At 42.0% G+C, this 24,278-nt stretch overlaps 1 protein-coding gene across 1 annotated transcript in view; it reads right to left on the reverse strand.

Moving 5' to 3' along the window:
- Parva (parvin alpha) overlaps window positions 1-24,278 on the reverse strand; it is a 137,104-nt gene that overhangs the window by 16,470 nt on the left and 96,356 nt on the right. Inside the window, exons 5-6 of the mRNA XM_090348138.1 lie at window positions 9,380-9,520; window positions 4,335-4,450 (exon numbers count right to left, since the gene is read on the reverse strand). Of these exons, the coding sequence (XP_090204264.1) occupies window positions 4,335-4,450; window positions 9,380-9,520 (257 nt within the window). The remainder of the gene's footprint in view (window positions 1-4,334; window positions 4,451-9,379; window positions 9,521-24,278) is intronic.

Genomic DNA, 24,278 nt, shown 5'->3' on the forward strand with positions numbered 1-24,278 from the left:
CAGGGCGTGTCTGCCCTCCCGCTGGGGCCATGGGAGGGAGGCTGAGAAACACATTTTTTTTCCCTTTGATTTTTAAAAAATTTAATATAATTTTTATTGTAATTAATAGAGGGGTTACAGTTATATTCGTCAGATAGAAGGTGCATTACTTCTCACACATTGATACTCCTCATGTTTTTGTCCCCCTTCTCCCCTCATCTTGTTTTCACCCCTTCCCTATCCTATTTCAAATAAACAAATAAACGTATATATAATATACCAGATAACAAGGTCAGATACTGTAACAGTATGAGATTAGCCAAGGGGCAACAAAAGAGAAATAATATAGTACATTAATAGCAACAATCATATATTATAAAGCTCTTGTTTCCATATCCTGGAGGTCCTTTCATTTAGCCTCATCCTATATGGCCTTATGTATCTAGGTTTTGAGAAAATTTTTAACTGGAGTTGCTAGATAGAAGAACCGTGGCCAACTTGGAGAATTCAAGTAGAGGTATAAGGTTTTTTTGTTTTCATTTTTAAATTTTTTTGCTTTGTTTTACTTTTTACTGGGAGTTTTTAATCAGTACAGATCTTACATAGATAGGATCTTTGTTGTGTGACCCTGGGGATAATGAAGGAACACAAGGGAGACTTTCTGATGGGTACCAGGAGGCAGACTTACTAACTGGCCCTTAGCTAGCAGTGGACACTTGAAGGACAGTCTAGGCAGGACATAAGGTTCGCAGAACAAGTTTGTTTCCCAAGGCTGAGGTGAGTGTTAAGGGGGCTGTGAGCTCATCTGGCACACTTGCTGTAGCCTCCTAGCAAAAACTTCTATAAATGTCCTCTTGCATTCCCTGACACTAGAGTCCTTGCAAAACTCTGACCAAAGGGAAAGCAGAACTAGGCAAAGGCAATGGTCTCACCAGATTACATGAAGAATGAACTATCAAGCGAAACAAGGAAGTCAAGGGGAAAAACAGATATTTAAAGGTAATCAGGTGATGAACAATAAATCAAGACGTTATCCAAATTGAGTTCAGTAACGTGTCAAATTGTCCCAGGGGCTGGTGGAACCCCGGACTTATAAGGCCATTCCCAGACGTACAACTTAACCTTGTAGTTCATGCAGAATTAAGTGCTTTCATATACAATAGAAAGGAAATCTGGGTTAAACAACCCCTTAAATATCTTCTTGAACTTTATTATTTATCCTCTAGAGAGTGTTGTTACAATCCAGCCAGGAACTCTCTGCTGTTTCTGAGGCCAACTTCTATGCCTGTTCACTTGATAAAGCAAATCATTCTGTAACTTCTAATGTGCTGATGCTACTTGGTGTAAGGCAACCTCTTCTTCCATGTCCTCATGTTTCTACAGGAGAAATGAGACCTCCAACAGCCTTCTAATGGTCTATGACTAAGCTCAAGGTAAGGCCTTCGATGTGGGCTGTTTTAAAACAGGAGGCCTCAAACCTTGTCATAATTTTTTGTTTGTAGGAGTTCTAACAGCCATATTTTGCTGTTTTCATTAGGGCTGTCTATTCAAGCTGGTAAGAAAAATACTAAGATATTCAATAAGTGGACAAGGGATTGCTATGGATTGTCAGAAAAGAGAAGATACAAGAGGTCAGTTAGCATAAACATATTTCCATTAGCAATGGAAGAGCTGAACATGAATGTAACAAAAGTATGTTTTTACAATTTAAACATTTTTCAGGCAGTCCAGGCATGTTGGCACAAGCCTGACATCCCAGCTACTTGGGGAGACTGAGATTGGTGGTTCAGGTTGACATGCATGGTTTCAAGGTCCATCTCAACCACGAATATGGCAGTACATGCCTACTGTCCAAGCTACTGGAAAACACGATGGCTGGGTGATGTGGCACATGTCTGTCATCCCGATGATGCAGGGAAGCACAAGTAGAAGGAATGCAGCCTGGTCGGGCTTGAGCATAACATTAGACCCCATCTAGAAATGACTAATGGCCGTGGGGCTAGAGGAACTGCTCAAGGACGAGAGTGCCTACCTAGAAGGTTGAGCCATGAATTGAAATAAACATGATTAATGTATTAGCTACATGACCGAAATCAGAAGAACTGCAATTTAAGGCCAACCTGAGGCAAAAAGTTAGATTATCAAGACCCTATCTCAGTTGATACGACAGGTGTGGTGGTGCCTATCCGTGAACCTAGCTTTGTGGGAAGCCCTAAGTAGGAGGATTATAATCCCAGGCGAATGAATCCAAAGTGAATGTGCAGAACCCTTTCTGAAAAACACCAAAGCAAACATGGCTAGGGAAACAGCATTCATGGTAGAACACCTGCCTAGTTTAGCAACTACCATATCCTGGGGTGGGGGTGGGAGTGGGAAGTTTCATAGTTCTTTCCTGAAAGCTCCAGGAATCATGGAATTTAATAGGAGATAGTTTTTTTTTAAAGAATAGTTGTAGGTTCGCGTCAAAACTGAGAGGAAGATGCTGAGATGTCTTACCAGTTCCTCCTCCCAATCCGTTACTGATTCTGTGCAGGACTTGCAATGACCAGTCACTCTCCTCCAAAAGCCTCAGACTGTTAGGGTTGACTCCTCACATTCTACATTACTTTGTAACTCTTCACTGTATTATTGAATAGTTTGCATTGTTCCTAAATCCCCTGCAGCATCACCTATTCATTTTTCCTTCCCCCAATGGTACTTATAAAGAACATAACAGGATGGCTTCATGCATCATTGGCTGGTAAATTGAACTCAGTGGCGATGACCTGGTCCATCACGAAGATGCTTGTCTCCAGAATGTTCTGTGGGTCTACAGCACACACACCATGCCAAGCACCGTACCTGACACAAAGGGCTCAATAAATGAGGCAATTAGTGCCTGTTAGTCAGCTGCAGGTAGAGTCTCACTCATACAGCTTAGCACTGTCAGCTGACAGCCCTCTGCTTCCTAACTGTAGTCTTGCTTCCTGGCAGGAAGGGCCATGGTGTCATTATTTCTGTTCTATGTATCTTCTTCTCATCCCTGAAAGCTCAGCTTCTAAGCTCATTTACCCCGGAGACTGGACTGACCTGAGTGGGCAAAATTTACCAGCTCACTTCAGCCTTTCCCTCACACAGGGATGGCAGAGTTAACTCTTGTTGTCTATTCCAGAACCCTGGGTAGCCTCAGGTATCCAGGGAGCTGCTTGTGTAGGGAGTTTGCCCTCACTGCCCGTTGATTTGGAAAAGAACAGAAACACACAAACAGTGATGACCTTTTGCTAAATGGGCATGAAGTTGGAAAATAAAATTGCATTTGAGTATTTAATGGGGTTAGGAGCGGAGTGAGATAAGTCACGGGGAGAGAGCACACCCTCACTGTGGAAATTACACAGCCATATGTGAATGGAAATTCCGTCCAATAATCTGGAAAAGATGACTGGAGATCCCAGCTGTGTTGGCTGGGTGGGTGAGGAGCAGCAGGCCTCCAATCCAGTTGAAGCCTCACATATACATACACGCACCCCTACTAATACCCAGCCACCTCCCCCAGTACCTGCGTGTCACTTCTCCATAGCTTGCTTGGGCACCCTGCATGCTTCCATACACAAATGTGTGAAAATGAACACACACACATACCTTTCCTCCTGCTCTACCACACATGCCTCAGAAACAACATATACCCTCAAATCTACATTTCATAATCCCCCAACAAAAATATGTACACTCCAGGCACACAACTCATGCAGCCATGTTGTATATACAGATAACTCCCCTGTCCCATCCTTTACACACTTAGCAGGCAAACGCCAACATATATTTGATTTTGCACATGTGCCTTGTAGCACACAGCCAACCATGCTCAGTGCCCACACAGCTGTCCTGTCAATTATTTTATATATATATATATTTTTTATTGTAATTAATAGAAGGGTTACATGATATTTGCCAGATAGATGGTGCATTAATTCCCATACATTGATACCCTTTCACATGTCTTGGTCCCCATTTCCCTCCCCCCCTCCACCCTGTCCTGTCAATTCTTCTAACAACTTATCCACTGTGCCTTAACTGTCACAGGAATGTAGTACCTACAAGTTTTCTTTTTTTTTTTTTTTGTGCTGGTCCTAGGGCTTGAATTCAGGGTCTGGGCACTGTCCATTTTTCTGTCCAAGGCTAGTACTCTACCACTTGAGCCACAGCTCTTGTTTCTTGGTGATTAACTAGTGATAACGATTTTGAGGACTTTCTTTCTGAGGCTGGCTTGGAACCATGATTTTCAGTCTCAGCCTCCTGAATAGCTAGGATTACAGGCACGAGCCTTATTGCTTTCACAGCTCTTTAAAGGAAAATGGTTATCTTAGTGTTCATCTTACCTGGACCACAACCACTTGGATGGAAACATGGTCTGGAAGTCGGATGGGGGCCCGGAAATATTGAGACAGAGCAACCAGTAGATGTAAGATGGCCACCAGGCTCTTGGCGTGAACAGCTGAAATGGAAGAGGGTTTAAAAATTATTTTCTTCCAAGTCCTAGATACTGTGAATGTACTCCACTCAGTGCACCTTTGTCCCACCCTGAAGATCTCAGTCACTGTGGGCCTCTCAGTTCCTAGCCCATGAAGTGCCTTCTTCAGGTCTTACTATTGTGGCCTGCCTGCTGTCCGTCTGTCCGTCCCTCCCTTTCCCTCTCCTTCCCTCTTTCTTTTCTTTTTTTTTTTTTTTTTTTGCTGCCAGTACTGAAGCTTGACCTCAGGGCCTGGGCACTGAAATGGGGCTTTCTCAAGGTTAGTGCTCTAGTGCTCTATCACTTGAGCTACAGCACCACTTTTGGCTTTTTCTATGTATGTGGTACTGAGGAATCAAACCCAGGACTTTGTGCATGTTAGGCTAGCACTCTACCAATTAGGCCACACTCCCTGTTCTATTGCAGGGTTTCTAATATGGTACCTACACTCCAACCTTAGGCTCCTGTCAGGATGCAATGAGTACTGAGTTCAGCTGCTGCTCTCTAGCCCGTGTCCTGGTTGATGCCATTCACACACTGTGAGCTTATCTGCTCTAGATTGCTCACACCACCTCTAATCAACACTGGACACCAAGTGCGACAAGGGGGCACTGTGTCAGGTGCTCTAAAACTCTGCTTGGAAATGAGCTCCCTGGAGGAAAGCACAAGAGCTGCCCAAAGAGCTTTGCTGCTTTCCTGAGAAGGAAAAATGTGTGGTCAGCATAGGTCATGCCCCTCAGCAAGCAGCTTGCAGTCGGTATTTATGACCCAAAAGGCTTCTAGAGCTGCAAAGCCATGTGCTGAGCGTTAAGCCATTTACAATGGAGAAGGTTGGGCTCCCCTGGGTTATAGTTTTCTCAGTGGGTGAGGAGAAAAAGGCTGACACCTAATGTCAGGTACAATGGAGCTAGAATTGTGACTTCATAATTCTGCCATTTACTCACTGGCTCCCTGATCTTGGGTAGGACAGCCTGCTTGAAACCTTGGTTCCTTAATCTGTTCATCTGTCAAAATGGGTATGATAAGATCTAGGTAGGTGCCGAAGTAGTGAAGATTTCCAAAGACAATGAAGGCAGGGCTCTAGGAACAAAGCAGACACCCAGAAATGACTGACACTTTTTATTTTAAATTATAACTTATGTGAAAGAACCTGGTATTAGGCAATCAAAGCACACTGGATCTTTCCCATTTCCTTCAAATTAAAGGGAAGAATTTTCCAGGGGGTATATCTGTGCCACAGGCCTATCAGCATCATGGCTTTTTTTCCCAGTAGGGGCCATTTAGGTGAGGAACCCAGAAGGCCATCTCTGCTGAGTATGCACTGGACTCATTATGAGTATGTCATTCTGTCTTCCCTGGATTGACAAGTCTACAGAAGCCAAAGCTTTGAGAAATCACCAGAAAAGGAAATGATTCAGACATTTGGAATTCATTAGAGTTTCTTGTTATCTTCACTATTTCAAAGGATGGAGAGCAGCAGCTCAACCTCACATGACACAGCAGACAATGGATCTCCCCATACCCAGCCTTTCTAAGAAGACAATGCTGGCATTGTCCACTGAGTTTTACCTACACTTACAGCAACAAAGATGCTCTAGGCTAGGCGTGTTCTCCTAACAGTGGCACAGGGAGGTCACTGAGGGGCAGAGATAAAAATCACTGACGCTGATCTTCTGGTCAGAACTGTCATGCCACCCCTGGTCTGAGGCTGAGGGCTGTACTTAGACTTGCTATCTGTCACCCTTCCTTTAATAACAAAACTTTGTGCTGGAAATGTTGTGTTCTTAAAGTTAAATTAGGGCAGAGCTCATTTATTTTTATGAAGGTCCTGTAGTCCACTGATTGCTGTCTGTATTTCCCCAGTGATACCTGGGTTTCTCCTTGTAATCTCCAGGCGGGACCAAGCATGTTTTAACAATCACTACGATCCAAAATTTGGTACCGTCACAAAATGGGATAGCTTGTCTCAGGCTTGAATGACATCATACATTCAGGAGGCTGAGATCTGAGAATGGAGCTTCCAAGCAAGCCTAGGCAGGAAAGTCTGGGAGATTCTTACTTCCAATTAACCAACAAAGTGAAGCTGTGGCTCAAGTGGTAGAGTGCTAGACTTAATCAAAAAGGCCTAGAGAGTGATGGGCTCATGCCTGTAATGGTAGCTATTCAGTAGGCTGCGCTCTAAGGTTCAAAGCCAGTCTAGGCAGGAAAGTCCTTGAAACTCTTCAAGTAACCACCAAAAAAGTCAAAAGTAGAGCTTTGGCTTAAGTGGCAGAGCTAGTTTTAAGTAAAAGCACCTTGGCTATGAGTTCGTCATAGGACTGGCACAAAAAAAGGGGATAGTTCACATGCCCTGAAAATCATTCACAAATGTACTTGTGATCATCACTTAGAATATAGTTAGGCTAGCCAGGTGAGGTGGCTCACGCCTGTAATCCTAGATACTTAGGAAGCTGAGATCTGAGGATGTAGTTCAAAGCCAGCCCAGGCATGAGATTCTTATCTCCAATTAATCACTAGAAAACAGGAAGTGGGACTATGGCTCAAGGGTAGGTGGTAGCCTTGAGCTGCAGAACTCAGAGACAGTGCCCAGGCCAGAGTTAAGCCCCATGATTCCCCACCCCACAAAAATATAGTTATGCTAGAGTAGAAAGATAGTACATCATTTTTTCATTTAAAAATATAACAATTGTTGCATGTTCAGGTCCCTTCATTGTTGCTGTTCTGGCACCTCTCCTGGGAGTTTTCTTCTCACATCACTCATTGCTGTAAGGCTTACCTAGGCCTGCATTCAGGTCAGGATGGAAATGTAAGAGCAAGGACCATGGTTCCATTGTATGTACTTGGACCCACTGTGTACAGAAAGTCACTCTCAGGTATGGAACTAGAAATAGTACTCTAACGATATCTTGTGTAGAAATAGACACTAGTGTAATTTTTCTGGATGTAATTTGATATTATACATTATGACCTTAAAAATGTATAGACTGGCTGGGCAAGGTGGCTCATGTCTATAATCCTAGCTACTCATGAGGCTGAGATCTGAGGATCACAGTTCAAAGCCAGCCTGGGCACTAAAGTCCATGAAACTCTTATCTCCAATTAACCACCAGAAAAGTGGAAGTGGTGCTGTGGCTCAAGGGATAGGGTGGTAGCCTTGAGCTGAAGAGCTTGGGGACAGCACCCAGGCCCAAAGTTCAAGTCCCACAACAGACAAAAAAAAAAAAAAATGTAAATACTCCCTAGTCCTAAGATACCACTCCTAAGTATTCATCCTAAAAGACTACTTCTGGATCTAAGGGCAGAGACTCTATCATGCTGTATTGCTATTAATGTGATTCACATCTAAAAACACATATAGCATATCCAGACAATACCATATGATATTGGTGACATATCTAATATTTAACAACTGAAAAGACATTCCTTCTTACATATACAGGTTGATCTCACTTTTATAAAACACACAGACGTACATAGTATTCCCCAAGTACCTGAGGGGCAGTGCTTTTGTTGTTTTACTTCATACAGCCCCAAGTACAGAATATTGATGCTAGCAATTAAAGCGAGAAGGCAATCATATCCTAAGATTGTAAGATCTATTGTAAGAATGAATGTTCTGCCTATCGAATTGTGAAAAAGGAAAAAGAAATGGGTGCTAGATTTTCTGTTTTATTTTCAAGTACAAAAAAGTACAGTTACAGTGTTTAGTTAAGATGGAAAAGACATTCAATTTGTGCACGTACAGGAAAAGACAGTATAGAAGTTTAGGGACCACTCACAGTTTCAGGCACTTTGGGGTCTTAGAACACAGTTTTGGTAAGGGAGGATTATGCCTATGCATACACATGTACATTACGTACATAATATCTCACACATGCACATAATAAGGAGGCTCTACAACTGGGCGGTACAAGCTATTTTAGAGAGAAGTCACATTTCCCTCTCTCCTTGGAAATGCTAATAGTGTTCTGGTCGGGGAGAAGTGCTCAGTCACTGATGAGTGACTTCCTAGAGGGAAGACCCCTGCCTAGTTCTGATTCATCCTGTGTCCCACTTCCTAGAATACAGATGGTACAACAGCACCACCACCACCAAACACCAATCCCTTATGTTGGTTTCCATTCCGGAAAGGCTGAGGTAAGAACCCGGTCTTCCATAGCTCTGGATGATTTGTTTAGCTCATGCTTACTTTTTCTTTTTAACTTCTTATAGTACATGTAGTACATGCTTTAGTGTATGCTTGTGCTTCCTTATTTTCTCTTAGTATTCTGTCATGCATGATTGATGTCTGTACTGTGGCCCTCATAGTTAACAGTTTTAGATAAATGCTTCTACTTCTAATTATCCTATAGTAAACTTAAGCCCTAAGTTGATGTGGATCCTTTTAAGGTTTTTCAACCTGTTGCTGCACTGAGAGAATACAAAGTTAAGTGCCATACTGTGTCTCTGTTTATTTCCTGTGAATTACTCCCCTTCCATAGAGCTCCAGAACTGAATTATTGGGTTGGAGGGTTAATTACCTCTGTGGCTGCTTTCTGCAATGCCTCAAGACAAGAAGAGCTAGGCTCATTATGTATGCCAGTCCTGGGGCTTAAACTCAGGGCTGTCCCTGAGCTCTTCAGCTCAAGGCTACCACCCTACCCCTTGAGCCACAGCACCACTTCCAGTTTTCTAGTGATTAACTGGAGATAAGAGTCTCATGGACTGTAGTGCCCAGGCTGGCTTTGAACTGTGATCCTTAGATCTCAGCCTCCTGAGAAGCTAGGATTACAGGCCTGAGTCACTATGCCTGGATGGCAAGTTCTCTTTCCAAGGAAGGGCACATTTGGCTCAAAGACAGATGGATTTGTCAGCTCTGGAAGGGCTTCTTGGGGAAGACACACAGGAGCAACCCTAGTGTCATTGAACACTCACAGTCCACATTCCACTTGATGCACCTTGGAGGAAGCTTCAGGGTTTCATTGATTTTCTCCAGGACGGTCTGCAGTTTTTGCTTCTGAGCAATCTCTGACTGGGTGACCTCGGCAACATTTAGCTTCTCACTCTCAAGTTTCTCTGAGATCAAGAGGAAAGAAAGCAGTTGTTACTTTGGGTCACAGACAACTCTATTTCATGTACTTCACCCATTCGTTCATGAACACTCGTAACCTCAGTCACCACCATGAATATAGATGTCCTCGGTATCCAGGAGGGATTGGTTTCAGGATCTCCCTACGGATACCAAACACCAGTGGACGTTCAAGTCTCCTACAGAAAATGGTAGTATCTGCATATAACCTATGTACATCCTGTATATGGTAACACATAATATGGTAATACAATCATATCTAGATTGCTTACAATGCCTAACAGAACACAATGCTGTGTTACTATGTTTTATATTGTAATACATAGGGAATAATAAGAAAAAAAGTCTGTATATGATACATTTTTCTCCCTGAAATTTTCAATTTGCAATTGGTTGAATCTCTGTGCAGACGTGGAACCCTTGAATTCTGAGGTCTGACTGTGTTGAGTACCCACTTTGGGTCAGTCACTACCCCTTGTCTGTTGGTGGCACTGGCAGCTTCAGTATTTGGGAAGCGTGTGTGTGTGTGTTGGTACTGGGGTATGAATTTGGAGCTTCACATTCTCTAGCTTTTTTGCTCAGGGCTGGCACTCTACCACCTACCACTTGAACACATCTGTACTTCAGCCCTTTGGCTGGTTAGAAATTAAAGAGTCTCAAAGTTTGTTTTGCCCTGACTGGCTTCAAACTATGATCCTCAAATCTCAGTCCTCTGAGTAGTTAGGATTATTAGGCATGGGCCCCTCGTACATGGCTGTGAAAAAATTTTTTTCTGTGTGTGCCAGTCCTGGTAATTGAATTTAAGGCCTGGGCCCTGTCCCTGAGTTTCTTTTATTCAGGGTTCTTGGCACTACAGCTCTTGAACCACTGCTCTTCTGTTTTTTGTTTTTTTGGTACTGTAGTGGAGATAAAGGTCTCAGACTTTCTTGCCCAGACTGGCTTCAAGTTGCAATTCTCAGATCTGAGTCTTCTGAGTAGCTAGGATTTCTAGCATGATCCCTAGGACCACAGAAATAGGGCATGTAACTTGGCATACTTGAACTCTTTTCTTTTATTCTGGGCTTTTCCTCTTTTTTTTTTTTTTCATTTTGCCTTTTCCAAAGACATCTCTCAGCTGGGCAGCTTTCCCAGTGGTTTTTCTTTTTTTTTTTTTTTTTTTTTTTTTTTGGGCAAAGTCAGCCAGCCAGACACTGTTCAAGGAATTCTGTTCATTTCTCTTTAATGTGCCACACCCAATCATGTTTACCTGATTTAAGCATCTTCCCTTTTAAATTCATCTGGATGCTAACATATTTAATGCATCATCTTACATCAATTCAAATGCACACATTTTTCACACTTTACTGTTCTTAAAATCAGGTGTCTTAAATTAGGCATGCTAAAGTGGCTGCCAAAGGTGGAAGAATTGGTGTGTTCACTGGGTGAACGTCACCACAGCTCTTCACTTCTGTGTCTCACGCCTATGACGGCAACTTCAAAAAACAGAAACATTCTAAGCAAGAAAGCATTGGAAAATAGCTCAATGGAAAGTGATTAATTTCTTTCTATGGGTGTGTTATAAAAATCAGGGGTATGCTATAAAAATGAGTATGCTACAAACATTGTCTAAACATTTTACTAATCTCAGTGGACTTGGTAAAAAATGTTGCCTGTTCCTGGATTTACCTAAGACCGATACTCTGAAATGCGGAGTATCACAGATTAACCTTTTACATCAGTGTCTCCCTACAGTGCTTATTTATTTTAGGAGACTGTAGCTCACACTAGTCAAAAGCCCTTGAGGAAATCTTTAAAAATGAGGCTGAGGTTGCCAGAGAATTTTTCAAGGTTCTGAGGATTTAGGAGTCCTTTTCAGCACCTTGGTAGAGTTACCTCAGGCAATTTTCAACTACGATGAAAGGATCAAACTATCCTTCAGACAAAATCAGAAGTTCAGAAGAAATCAGACTGATTCAACAGTGATAGATGTAAAGGTCTTTCCGTGAATGGTAAACTGTGAAGAGGGATGGTGCGCTTATTTCCACTGTCAGATGGAAGTCTTAGTTTGGATCATCTTCACAACAAAAGCACAATTGCTTTTGTTCTTTTCTCCCTCCAATTATTTTGGATGGTGCCGTTTTCTATATAGAAGCATGTTCTTCTCATGGCACATTGCAACTATCAGCATTGGCAAGAGCTGCCCACAATGCAAGGCTGAGACACTTCTGAAGCCTTATTTTGGCCTGGGGGAAAAGACTGCTAGGATATTGATGACTGACTTGGGAGTGGGCTGGGTAGGCGGGGAGGAGAGGAGTGGCAGGGGAGCCACTTATTGGCTGGCCCTTCTGTATTACATCATTGTCTATGAATTTTTATATTTATAATCTGCTGGCATTGGCTTCGATTTCTGAATCCGTTATCTAGGTCAACAATTTTTTCTTGTACTGTTGTTCATTTTGTTCTTGTTTTTGAAAAAATGGTGGGAAATAATTATAATTTGACTTTTCTAACCCCCTTCCTGGCACAAGGGTTCTAAAATTCTTATAACTTCCTTAATGATAGGGTGATAAGAACATCTTTTGGGGCTTTTTGTGTCCAATTCTTGAAAGAGCTCTAAAGTGATAAGGGCTGCCAAGGGAATCAACTCCAAACTATAGACAGGGAGAGGAGCTAGAAGTTGAGTTACTCTCCAAGGGTCAATCAATGATTTAATCATTGACATCCAGGTAACCAAGACTTCATAAAAGAGAAAATAAAAATCTTTAGCCATTCATGCTTTGGCCTATTTTCACAGAACTCTTAATTTAGTGAATCATCTTTCAGCAGCACCAAGAGAGATCAGAATGGAAAAAATAGCCTTACATCCATCTTGTTCACTTTGAAAACTTTGTAGGCCTTAGCATTTGGACAGGTACACTCCACCTTTCATTTCCCCACTGCCCTCTTTATTGCTCTCACTTTCCATTGTCCTTTTGCCTGGTAGTATAGAAATGAATGTAAAACAATGTTTCTGCACGTAAGACAAATTGTGTTTAATGTTAATGGCTCATTTTTGTTGGGTAAAGGCAGATATAGTTTTAGTCTAAGAAAGCAAGACAAAACAAGAACTAACCGAAGAGTTTCAGAGAACTTCTATGTTAGTGAACGCATGAAAATGCTGGAGGGTGATTCACCTAGGAAGGGTCTGGTGGCTCAGGGCCCCTCTGCCAGTCCTTGCAGAGGACTGTGTAAAAAAATTGGAAAATGATTTGGTGTAGAAAAAAACAACCTGATGTGTATTTGGTGTCAAATGTGTGACAAGCATAGAGAAATTCAGTTTCCTTGATTTTTTTTTTTTACATTTTTTCCAAAAAAAAAAAAAAGCAGTACTCACTGTTTTTCTATTTGTACCAGTATTTTTTTTAACAAGTTGATGAAACTAAAATTGTAATGCATTCTTTCTAAAACTATCTTCCCTCTGGTTTTTAGCATCTGGCATTGCTTATTTAGGGGGAAAAAGGTTTTTTATGGCTTTGCTCTATTTCTTCTGCAGTACAATGATTTTTGAGAGTGCAATTCTGAGTTCCTTTTTCCATTTTTGTCAATTTGTTTTGAGCTTATCTTCTTGCTTGATGTTTTATTTTAGACGTGGGTATTGAAAGGATTGATAAGGAAAATATATTTCAAAGTAATCTTTATTAACACACATAAGTACACACCGAGGGAGGTCTTTCTCTTTTTATGCAATGAGATTTTAGATGGGACTCCAGCAGCTGACACCTGTAATCCCAGCTATTCCAGAGGTTGTGATCTGAGTACAATGGTGTGAAGCCAGTCTGGGCAGAAAAGTTTGTGAGACTCTGTCACTTGAGTCACAGCTCCATTTCTGGCTTTTGGGGGGTTAACTGGAGAACAGAGTGCTAGGCTTGAGCAAGCAATCCCAGGGATAGTGGGCAGGTCCTGAGTTCAAGCCCCAGAACTTTGTACCAAAAAAAAAAAGTTTGATACTTACAGCATCTGTGCTATTTATCTATAGTTTGTTTCTCTTGACAATCTTCATGGTTACATAAGGCTCATGTGTTTTTTGTTGTTGTTGTTTGTTTTTTGTGCCAATTCTGGGGCTTGAATTCAGGGCCTAGGCATTGTCTTTGTACTTCTCAAGGCTAGCACTTTACCACTTGAGCCACAGCACCACTTCAAGCTTTTTTTTTTTTTTTGCATTTTTTTAATTGTAATTAGTAAAAGGGTTACATGATACTTGCCAGATAGAAGGTGCATTAATTCACATACATTGATACCCTTTCACATGTCTTTGTATTCAAGCTTTTTTCTATGTATGTGGTACCAAGGAATTGAACCCAGGTCTTTGTGCATGCTAGGCCACTAGGCCAAACTCTCTACCCTGCTCATATTTTTTTTGATTACTCAATTTAAGTTTATGGACATAATTTATTGTTTAGGTTTAGAATGTATTTGTATTTTTTTTTTTTGCCAGTCCTGGGCTTGGGGTCAGGGCCTGAGCACTGTCCTTGGACTTTCTCAAGGCTAGACCTCTACCACTTGAGCCTCAGCAGCACTTCCGGTTTTTTTTTTGTATGTATGTGGTACCAAGGAATCGAACCTGAGTCTTTGTGCATGCTAGGTAAGCACTTTAACCACTAGGCCAAACTCCCAGCCCCTGTATTTGTCTTTAAAGGACAGAAATTTGTTTCCTTTTATCTCAGAATAGTAGTATCCAGAGACAACTTTTAACTAAATTTCTGGCTTTGATAAGGAATCACCAGAGACACATTTTTTTTCTTCCTGTACATGTACATTTAAGGTGAAGAGAGATTCACCCTTATTGTTTCTGTGCAAGAAAAGACTTCCTAGGTTACTGGTGGAAGTACTGTCCTTCAAAGACTGGTCTTTGATCCAATCTCTTTTTTCTCCCACACAGACTCTACTTATATTTTGTTTTCTGACCCTGTATGAATAATCCCTGAAACTTGAGGTCATAAGCCAGTAGGAATTAGCATGTATCCAACTAGATTCACATTTCCTTGCTGTTTTTGGATCAGAAGATTTTCCTTCCCTTTCATACTTGTGGAGCTATACCAAACAAAACTATGTTTATAAAGGCTTATCCAGATTTTGTAAGCATGGAACTAGAGGCATGGGTTAAGCGAGAGAGTGCCAGGAATGAGAGGAAAAATATGAGCAAGAGAAGAAGGCTTGAGTTCAAGTCCTATTTTTTTTTTAAATAAGATTTGCTAACTGTGGTATATTGTGAAGAGGTGTCTGAGCTTCTAGTCACCAATAATACTGGAAACAGAAATCTGTTTTTGTAACTAGAACTCATAATGATAACATCCATTTTTTATCTTATTCTTAATATGTCTTTGATATTCCACAATTTTTTATGTCTTCACTGTTATTGTATTTAGCACTTTCCTTTTCCTCCTGTTTTAATTGGGATGGTTACTGAATGTATCGAGTATTATTTCACATCTATTTCAGTTTTTCTCTCCATGTACTCAAACACTTTTTATGGTTTTCACAGCTTGAATTTTTCCATGCAGCCCAAAGTTCCTTAGACTCCTACAGGATCAACTCATTACTACAGATATTCTGTACCTGTATACACAAGCATCAGGTGTGTTTCTGTACATACAGTATCATACCATATGCATGGTTCTGTAACATATCTTTTTTACTTATCATGACAAGTGAATCTATCAATCATCTATGGCAAAACTATGGTTGGAATTCAGAGCCTCATGCTTACCAGGTAGGTGTCCTCTCACTGAACCATGCCTTTAGGTTTGTGCTATTTTCTTAGGATAGTATATTGCTTCCTGCCCACATATGCACTTGGACTATGATCCTCCTATTTTAAGACTTCCTGTCTTAGCTGAAATGGATGACAGGTGCATGCAAGCTTCTGTGGAGTCTTGTGAACTTCTGCTGTAGCTGACCTGGAACACAATTCTCCTAACCTCAGCCTCCCACTGAGGATGACAGGTGCACACCGCTGTGCCCAGCATCAGTTGAGGTGTCTGGCAAACTTCTGTATTCCAGCTGGCTTTGAGTCACAACCCTCCCCTTCCCAGCTTCCTCCCACGTAGCTACAATTACGGGCATAAGTCAATGGTGCCCAGACTATTTTCTTATTCCTCTTTTTATCAGTAGTTTTAATTGAGTTTTTCAGAATTGAGATAATGCGTCTTCTGGTTTAAAAACAGCAGCATGCGTCATCTTTTACAATGATCAGAATCGGTCAATAATAGCAGGAAGACCAAGTGCAACACTGTCCAACAGAGCTTTCAACTATAATGGCACTATTGTGGATCCACTACCCAGTATGGTAGCCCCTAGCCACATCTGGGAGAATTTGAAATGCAGCCAGTGAGATTGAAGAAATGGAGATTTCATTTTAATTCTTTTCAGTGTCTGCATGTGGCTGGTGGTAGTTCTACTGGCCGGCTCAGCCAGAGAGGTTTTATAGATTAGCTTTCTGATCTTACAGAACGGTTAGAGCTGCAGAGATATGTGCTAGAACTAGAATTTGGATCTCCTGACTTTCTCCATTCCTGTCTTAATTGTAGCACAGCAGCTATGGCAGTCCAAGTGCTTTTGGGCATGGGAAGCTACTTACCTTCCCGAGTCCCTAGGGTTACGGCATACTAAGATGTAAGCCAATGTGACCAAACTCTTCAAAATGCTGCTGCCCCACTCAACGCCTTTCTCCCTTCCTCCCTCTCAAGACACTTCCCATATTCCTTGTCTCTAAACTGCCCTCCTGTGTTCCTACGATTTTGTCCCATAGTACCACTTCTGACCAGGACATGTCACTCAGAAGTCCATTGCCCAACACAGTCTAAAGCAATTCGTCCAAGCTTTTAAATTTTTAAAATAAGGTAGGGCGCATTTTTATTTTCAACAAACATGTTCATTTTGAATGGTTTTTAGATATACAGAATAGTTGCAAAGACAGTACAGATGTACCCTAAACTCAGGCTTCCCTCCAGTGACATACTTGTCACACAATGTTAATCCCATGGTCTTTCTAGTTTTTCCCCATGTTCCTTTTGGGTTCTTGGAAACTGTCCTGGATGCCAAATCTATTCTTTTATTCTTTAGGATACTCTGTTCTGTGATAGCTTTCAGACTTTCCTTGTTGCTTGTGATAGTTGTAAGGATCATTGAGTTGTACCTGTGTTTTCCCCAGGAGTAGACTAGGGTTATAGGCCAGAGTTAAAGTGCCCTTCTGTCATACTCTTTCCTAATGCCCTACTCCCTACCCCAATCATTGAAAGCCAGTCACTAACTTCAGCTCACCAAAAGGTATAAAGTTACCTTCCCTCTCCGTGAAGGAGTCATGTTTACATAAATTATTTAGAATGTTTCGATTTATTTTTTGGTCGTTGGTTCACATCAACTTAGACTTCAGTGTATTTATTTATTTTAGACTTGGAGTTATAATCCAATACTGCTATTATCTTCCTTCCTTATCCTTTTCCCCTCACTAATTTCAGCCCTGGACAATGAGAATCTACATTCCCTGCTGTAGTCCTACGCTGATCTTTTTTTTCCTCCTTTGTCTCTTTGGTGAGGCTGAGGATTAAACCTAGGGCTGTGGGCATGCTAGGCAACTACTCTACCATTGAACTATACTGTATAACAAAGCTGAAATTGGCCATTTTTTGGAATAGCTGTAATTCCTGCTATAGGAAGACAGGGTCAGAACCGAGGACCCATGAGCTAGTTTCTCTATCAGCCACACATCCCACTCAACCAATCCCTATGGGTACCCATGTACTTGATCATTGTCTCTACAGCATTCTTCCTCCATCACACTCAGCAGTAATTGCCAGCAACTCTCTTGTGCTAGCTAGATGCTTTTCTCCTTCCTCGTTTCATTGACATTTTGCTCTTTTCACAAGCTCCAATCAAATGCCTTCCTTTCACAAAGCCTTTTCCAAACTCCCATTTGTTATGTCACAGCCCTCTGCATTACCAGGTTGTGAGCTATGAAGACAGACGACGTTAATGCTACATTCATACTTCATCCCTAAACTCTAGTTTGCTGTATGCGTGAAGTATTATTTGTGTGTGGTAAGATCAGCATAAAATCAGTTATTCAGTAAGATGTATCATGGGAAAGAAAATCAAATGCAAAAACGCATGTATATATGTATACACATAACTTCCTGAGTAGCTAGGGTTATGGCATACTAAGATGTAAAGATTGCAGTTCAAAACCAGCCTGGGCAAGAAAGTCCATGAAATTCTTATTTCTATTAACCACCAAAAGCCCAGAAGTGGAGCTTTGACTCTTAACAGCAGAATCCCAGCATCTAGGCCCTGAATTCAAGCACAGTGTCAACAAAAAAGTCTATCCTATAGAAAGTTTATGCCTTATAGGCCCTTTTTGTCTCCCGCCTAAAAAAGTGTCCTTTTTCAGTCACAGGAAGAACTCTGTAACCTTAGGGCTCTTATCTCTCAAAACAGGCGCTCTCTGTTCCCAGAGTATGCACACAGCTAAAGATAAAGATCAGTCAGATGAAAGATGCACATAGCCATCTCCAGTGCAGAACCCTCCGTAAAGAACAGGCCCTGGCTCGTGTTCAAGTAACTGATTAATCCTGCTGTGTGGACATTTTCCTGAAATCACTTATCTCCTGTCTCCCTCACGCTGTCTATTGCCTAGGTGTTAGTGATACAAACAGAACAAGGTGCCATGGATTTGGCTGCATAACTGAGGTGTGGGGAAATGTGCATCCACCTTGGACAAGTCTGTCGCCTTCTTGTAGGTGCCAAGGGGAAATACAAGGAGCTACTGGGAAAACACACTCTGGCCCTTATCATCCACCTCAGAGGCAGGTAATCCTGGGGAAAGAAAAACTCCAGGCATGGAGTGGGGAGGCACTGTCTTCTCGTTCTGGGCTTGAGAAGCTCTTGTTCTGAGGTACAGAAAGGGCTGAAGCTCATTCTGTGAGAAGCTCGGGTGGACATCACAAGGACAGGGGCCAACATCTGATGCCCCTGACAACATGTACAGCTTAAGGAGGTGACCCATGTCAGGAGGAACACTGCCCCCTCCCCCCCAGCAGAGGCCGTCTACACCTTTGTATTCACCTGCAGCTAGCTCCTGGCTCCCTGACAAACCTCTCTTCTGGCTCTGGCTCACTACTGCTCTCCTTTGCCATCATAGGACGACAACCTGAAGGTTTTTATTTTCTATACAGGTAACATTCAACCCCGGGACCATGGCCCCCCAGAATAAATGTCCTTGCTTTTCTGTCCTGAGAGGGATGATTTTAAGGCCTACTGTTAGCTGGTTTGTCTGTGCTTCCTACAACTGCCTTCCATAAACTCTCTTCTACCAATCCTTGTCGCTTTTAGCATTTGCTTTGGGAAAAACCTACACAAAGGCCTGTGGCCAGGGTAAGTGGGAAGATGCAGAACACAGACAGCATTGGGGCCACAGGGTTAGGCAGCCAGAAAAGAGGAGGGAACAGCTGTTCTCAGAGAAGCAACCAGAAATACCTGGGGGCATGGAGATGAGTGTTTTCCAAACACTGCTATGGAGAAAGCCTCCGCACCATGCCTATGTGCCTCTGATCATATAAAATCATGTTTATCGTAATGAACTCCAGGAAATGGAAACCAAGGGTTTTTTTTTTCTCCCCTTTGTTGCTGCATTTGTTTTCCTTTTGTTTGTTCATTTATCTGTTCATTTTAAGGGTCAGGGGAGCACAGAAATGGAGGGACAAAGGGTGTACAAATTACAGCAGTGGTACTCACCAGTGGCGCTCACTAAACACTGTTGAAAATGAACTATTCAACTTGTGGGTGAGGACAGGAGGGAAAAACTGGCACAGTGTGAAGGAAGGGGTCACTCGGTCCAAAAAGAAACATGCTCATTACCTGACATGGATAACAATAACCCTTCTGTATATCGCCTATATAACAAAAATTTAAAAAAAGTTCTTTGCCAAGAGTCCCCACAGTTTCCTGCTTCAACGGTGCCTGAACAGAACCCAGTGCTTGATCCCCATCCTCCTTGCCCACTGGGAGCCGCCAACCCCATGCCATCTCTCTGATGTGTCCTCCGACCTGCCACTCCATGCAGCTACCTTGTCTCTCCTAGCCACTGCATGACAACTATATCCCCCCTTGGAGGTGCGCCAGAACTACCACCTGGTCTGGAAGGCTCTACACCTCCTACATCTACCTGTCCATGTCTTTCTACTTGAACCAGGATGATGTGGCTGTGAAGAACTTTGCCAAATACTTCATCAAAGCAGCTTGGGGACCGCATCTTTCTGCAGGAGATCCAGCTACCTGACCCCTACTTGTGTGATCTGTGAATGCGCAGGTGGAACCCATCAAAAAATTGGGTGACCATGTCACCAACTTCCCCAAGATGGGAGCCCCTGAATCTGGCATGGCAGAGTCTCTTTGATGGGCACACACTCTGGGAGACAGTGATGAGAGCTAAGCCTTAGGCTGATCCCCCAAGGTCATAAGTGACTTCTAGTCACAGAGACAGTGCATACATGTTGGGGTTACCATTACCTTTTCTATAAGTTGTACCAGAACATCCTAACTTCTTTTGTATCATTCCTTCAAATTTGGTACCTTAAAAAAAAGAAAAAGGAGCCTCTGGCTACACAACCATGAGCCAGTTCTGCAGCTTCTCACAGGGTTCCTGACGAGAGCATGGGGTCCTTTTAAGTGATGTCTATCATCTGAATGATGGATGCCTGTTCTGGATTTCACTTCCACAACACACCCCACATCTGTGCCTTCTTTTAGGTTCTGCATCTTTGCCCCATGATGTCATCAACAGAGGTCCTGGACTATCTGAGACTCCTAGACCAGTCTCATCATCTTCTAATGCTGAGGCTCCACTATTCTTAAATACCATCCCTTCTATTCTCCAGACCAAACAACTTGGTAAGAAGTGTGTACAAGTGCAGTACAGGAGAAGCTGAATTTCAGCTCATACCTTATTCATCTGAATATTATAAGGTAAGAGACTTGTACTTTATGTTGGAATAATACGTGGTCAAACATCTGTACTAAAGTTAAAATACTCATTAATATGGTCAGATATTTAAATGCCTTTCTCTGGAAAAAAAAAACAGGCAGGGCTTCTTAGGAAGGTGGTTGATTCCAGGATAAAAGTAAGGAAAACATCAGATACATCAGATGAGTCTAAAGATAACTAATATAAATGACAAGGGAAATGTTAAAAGAACTAACATGTGGGGCTGGAAGTTTGACCTAGAGGTAGAGTGCTTGCCTAGCATGCACGAAGACCCAGGTTTGATTCCTCGGTACCACATACATACAGAAAGCCAGAAGTGGTGTTGTGGCTCAAATGGTAGAGAGTTACCCTTGAAGAAAGCCCAAGGATGGTGTCCAGGTCCTGAGGTCAAGCCCCAGGACTGGCAAAAAAACCCAAACAACAACTAACATGTGTACATAAGTTTCCATAAGTCACCTGAGTGACTAAAGACAGAAGTGTATGAACATTAAAAGCAAAAAATGAATGATAGCATTAGATTATAACCCAAAGTACAATTAGGCAACCAAAGCAAGTAAGAGTGACAAGTAAATGAGAGTGGCACAACTCTTATTCCTTCTACATTTGTTAACAGGAACAGAAAACTATTAGACCACCACACTAACTACAACATATACACATTACCAGATAAGGATGCTAAACTCTACAGAAGTTTAAGAAGAAGTGTTTGCATAGTCTTAGGGTGTCTCCTCCCAAATTATATAAAAAAGAGTAACTTTAAGGTAGTATCTGCCAAATTTCTTTACTGTAAACATGTATTATCACATACCTTATCACCTGTGGTAAGTTATAGATCATTAGATACTGCCTGGTAGAATGTACTGAGAAGGCCATATTATTTCTTTGGAATTCCTTCCCGTATTATATAATGTTAATGTAATAGTGAAAAAATAGATCCAAATTGAGCACTGTTCTGCCAAATAACTGACCAATGCTTTCCAAAAGTGTCAGTGTTGACCCGGGCACTAGTGGCTCACACCTGTAATCCTAGCTATTGAGGAGGCTGCAAGCTGGAGACCACAGTTCAAAACCAGAATGGGCTGAACGTATATGAGACTCATATCTCCAATTAAGCATATCCTCTCCCATCGCGCCCACCCCCCAAAAAAAAGCCAGAATCTGTGGCCCAAGTGATTAAGCCCTGAGCAGAAAAGCTCAAGGATAGCATTTAGTACCTGAGTTCAAGCCCAGCATAAAAGAAAAAAACTGTTAAAAAGATTTGATACTGGTCAGATGGCTGGGTAAGAGATGAACCTGAGTGAAGAGCATATAGAAATTCTTTGCCCAACCTCTGCGACTCTAAGCCTAAAATTAGTTCAAAGTCAAAAGTTTAAAAAATATTAAGAGAATTAGTGAAATATGAAGATCTTCTGTCAAGGCAGGAGACAGTATGACACAGATAAGGATTCTGGATTAAGGAAAATCTGAGATCTTTCTCCAAAGGTGGGGCCAGCGAGTAGAGGTTAGAGCTAACCCTCCCTAGGTCACAAAGCACTTTGCTAAGAGCTTCACACACTAACTGAAAAGTGAGCTGGATTTGATGTAGCACTGAGGGAATGCAGTTGTCAGGACTTTAGATTGACAAAAGGGCAAGAATGAAGGTGAAGGAGCTATCCAAAATAACTCCTCCATTTCTTATTTAAAAAACTGATTCTGAGGGCTGGGAGTTTGGCCTAGTGGTAGAGTGCTTGCCTGGCATGCACGAAGACCCGGGTTTGATTCCTTGGTACCACATACTTAGAAAAAGCCAGAAGTGGTGCTAAGGCTCAAGTGGTAGAGTTCTGGCCTTGAGAAAAATCCAAGGACAGTGCTCAGGCCCTTAAGCCCAGGACCGGCAAAAAAACAAAACCAAAACTGATTCTGAGTGGTAAAAACATTCATCAAAATGGAAAACAGAATGGATTTGAGGAGGAAGAGGAGTGTAGTAGCTCAGTTTGGGGGAAGTGGTGGCAGGGACATGTCATGGCCATGTCTGGCAGCTAGTTAAATATAAGTTTCAAGCGGAATGTTGATCTGGAAATAAGAGGCCCAGGAGTGCTTATGACAAATGATGGGTAAAATGGTGGAAGTGGTCACCCAGTAAGTGGGCATGAAATAAGAACAAGGCAGGATGGAGACTGAGAACACCTAACCATGGCAGAAAGAGGAAGGAAGAAGTGAGTCTCAGCAGGTAGACAAGAACCAGGAGAGGACAGAAACTACCTGGCTGTGACAAGATGTTCTGTCATATGCTAGCAGAAGAGGAAGAAGTCTAAATCAGCATCGATGATCTTGGCAAGGGGGCAAGCTGTACAGTGTAAGGCAGGCACACGAATGCCAAGTGCTCTTTTGAGAAATTGGGCTGGGAAGAAAGAAGATAAGAAAATGTCCGGAGGAGAACTCAACATCACAGGGGTCACTCAAAATTCAGTTTCTGAACTGATCCCTTTTGTTGCCCATTGAATCTTTGCATCTGCCTGCAGGTTCTGAATGCAAAATATCCAGCTTAACATAGAGGTTTAAACCTGAAGTATCCCGAAGCAGCATGATCTCTATAGTGAACCACCCTTCAACAAGAAACACCGACTCTGAAACAGGCTAATCTGACCAGATGTGGTGCCTGACTAGCGGGTGCACAGATGTGATGCTGGGCTGTTTGGTAACCTTTCCTGGAGGCAAGATTACTCCATGACCACGTTCTATTACTTCATGGCCATGTCCCACCATTTCAAGCAGCTTCAGAGCTTGGTTAGAAACTGCTGGAGGGGCTAACAGCTGTAGCCACTAGAAGAGACTCTCAGTGAGGCCTGTGGCTTCTCCACATCTACATGGGCCAAAAGCCTTTTCATTTCCTTTCTGCATTCAGCTGGAGTTTACAGCCTTTAAATATTAATACTCATTAATATTGATGTTTGAGTACCAAATCAGTTTAGTTTCCTAGAAATTACTAAATTTTATATTAGCCATTCATTCATTTAATATACATTGATTAAGTGTTAGGCAACCTGACAGTGCTGGAGAAGCCTGGAAAAATAAATAAGACATGGCACTTGACTTTAACAAGGCCCTGCGTACTGATGAACAACTACAGACAAGTCTTAGACTTGTTTTATATAAGCCTTGTATAAAAGTCATATATAATATAAGTCTTGTATAAAAGTCATATATAAATCAATGCATGTGCATTTATTCAGGTCACATATCCCTTATTCAAAATGCTTGGGATCAGGAGTGTTTGAGATACTTTTCAGATTTTAGCATATTTGCGTGTTGAGATACCTTAGGCATGGAACTCAAGTGTAAGGACAGAATTTATTGACGATTCACATACTTGTGTGCATGTGTCTGTACTGTGCCGTGAACTCAGGGTTTAAGTGCTATCCTTTAGGTTTTCGGATTGTGGCTGGTGCTCTGCCACATTTCTGGCTTTTTTCGTGGTTAACTGGAGATAGGATTCCTGCTGACCTTCCTGCCTAGGTAAGCTTCAAACCATAGTCCTTACATTTCAGCTTTCTGGGGAATTACAAGTATAAGCCACCAGTGCCTGGCTGGTTCATATACATTTATGGCAATATTTTGAATGCATGTGTCTTGACTGAAACTTACTATGTCTTAAGTTATAAATGACATGTGTGTATTATATATGTCTAAACATATATAATATTTATTGTGTGCATTTATACACACATATATATCCATTCCTGCAGATATATATGGGGGGGTAAATGGAG

The sequence above is a fragment of the Megascapheus bottae genome, chromosome 16, assembly GCF_031878675.1.
Source record: "Megascapheus bottae isolate mThoBot1 chromosome 16, mThoBot2.hap1, whole genome shotgun sequence".
NCBI lineage: Eukaryota > Metazoa > Chordata > Mammalia > Rodentia > Geomyidae > Megascapheus > Megascapheus bottae.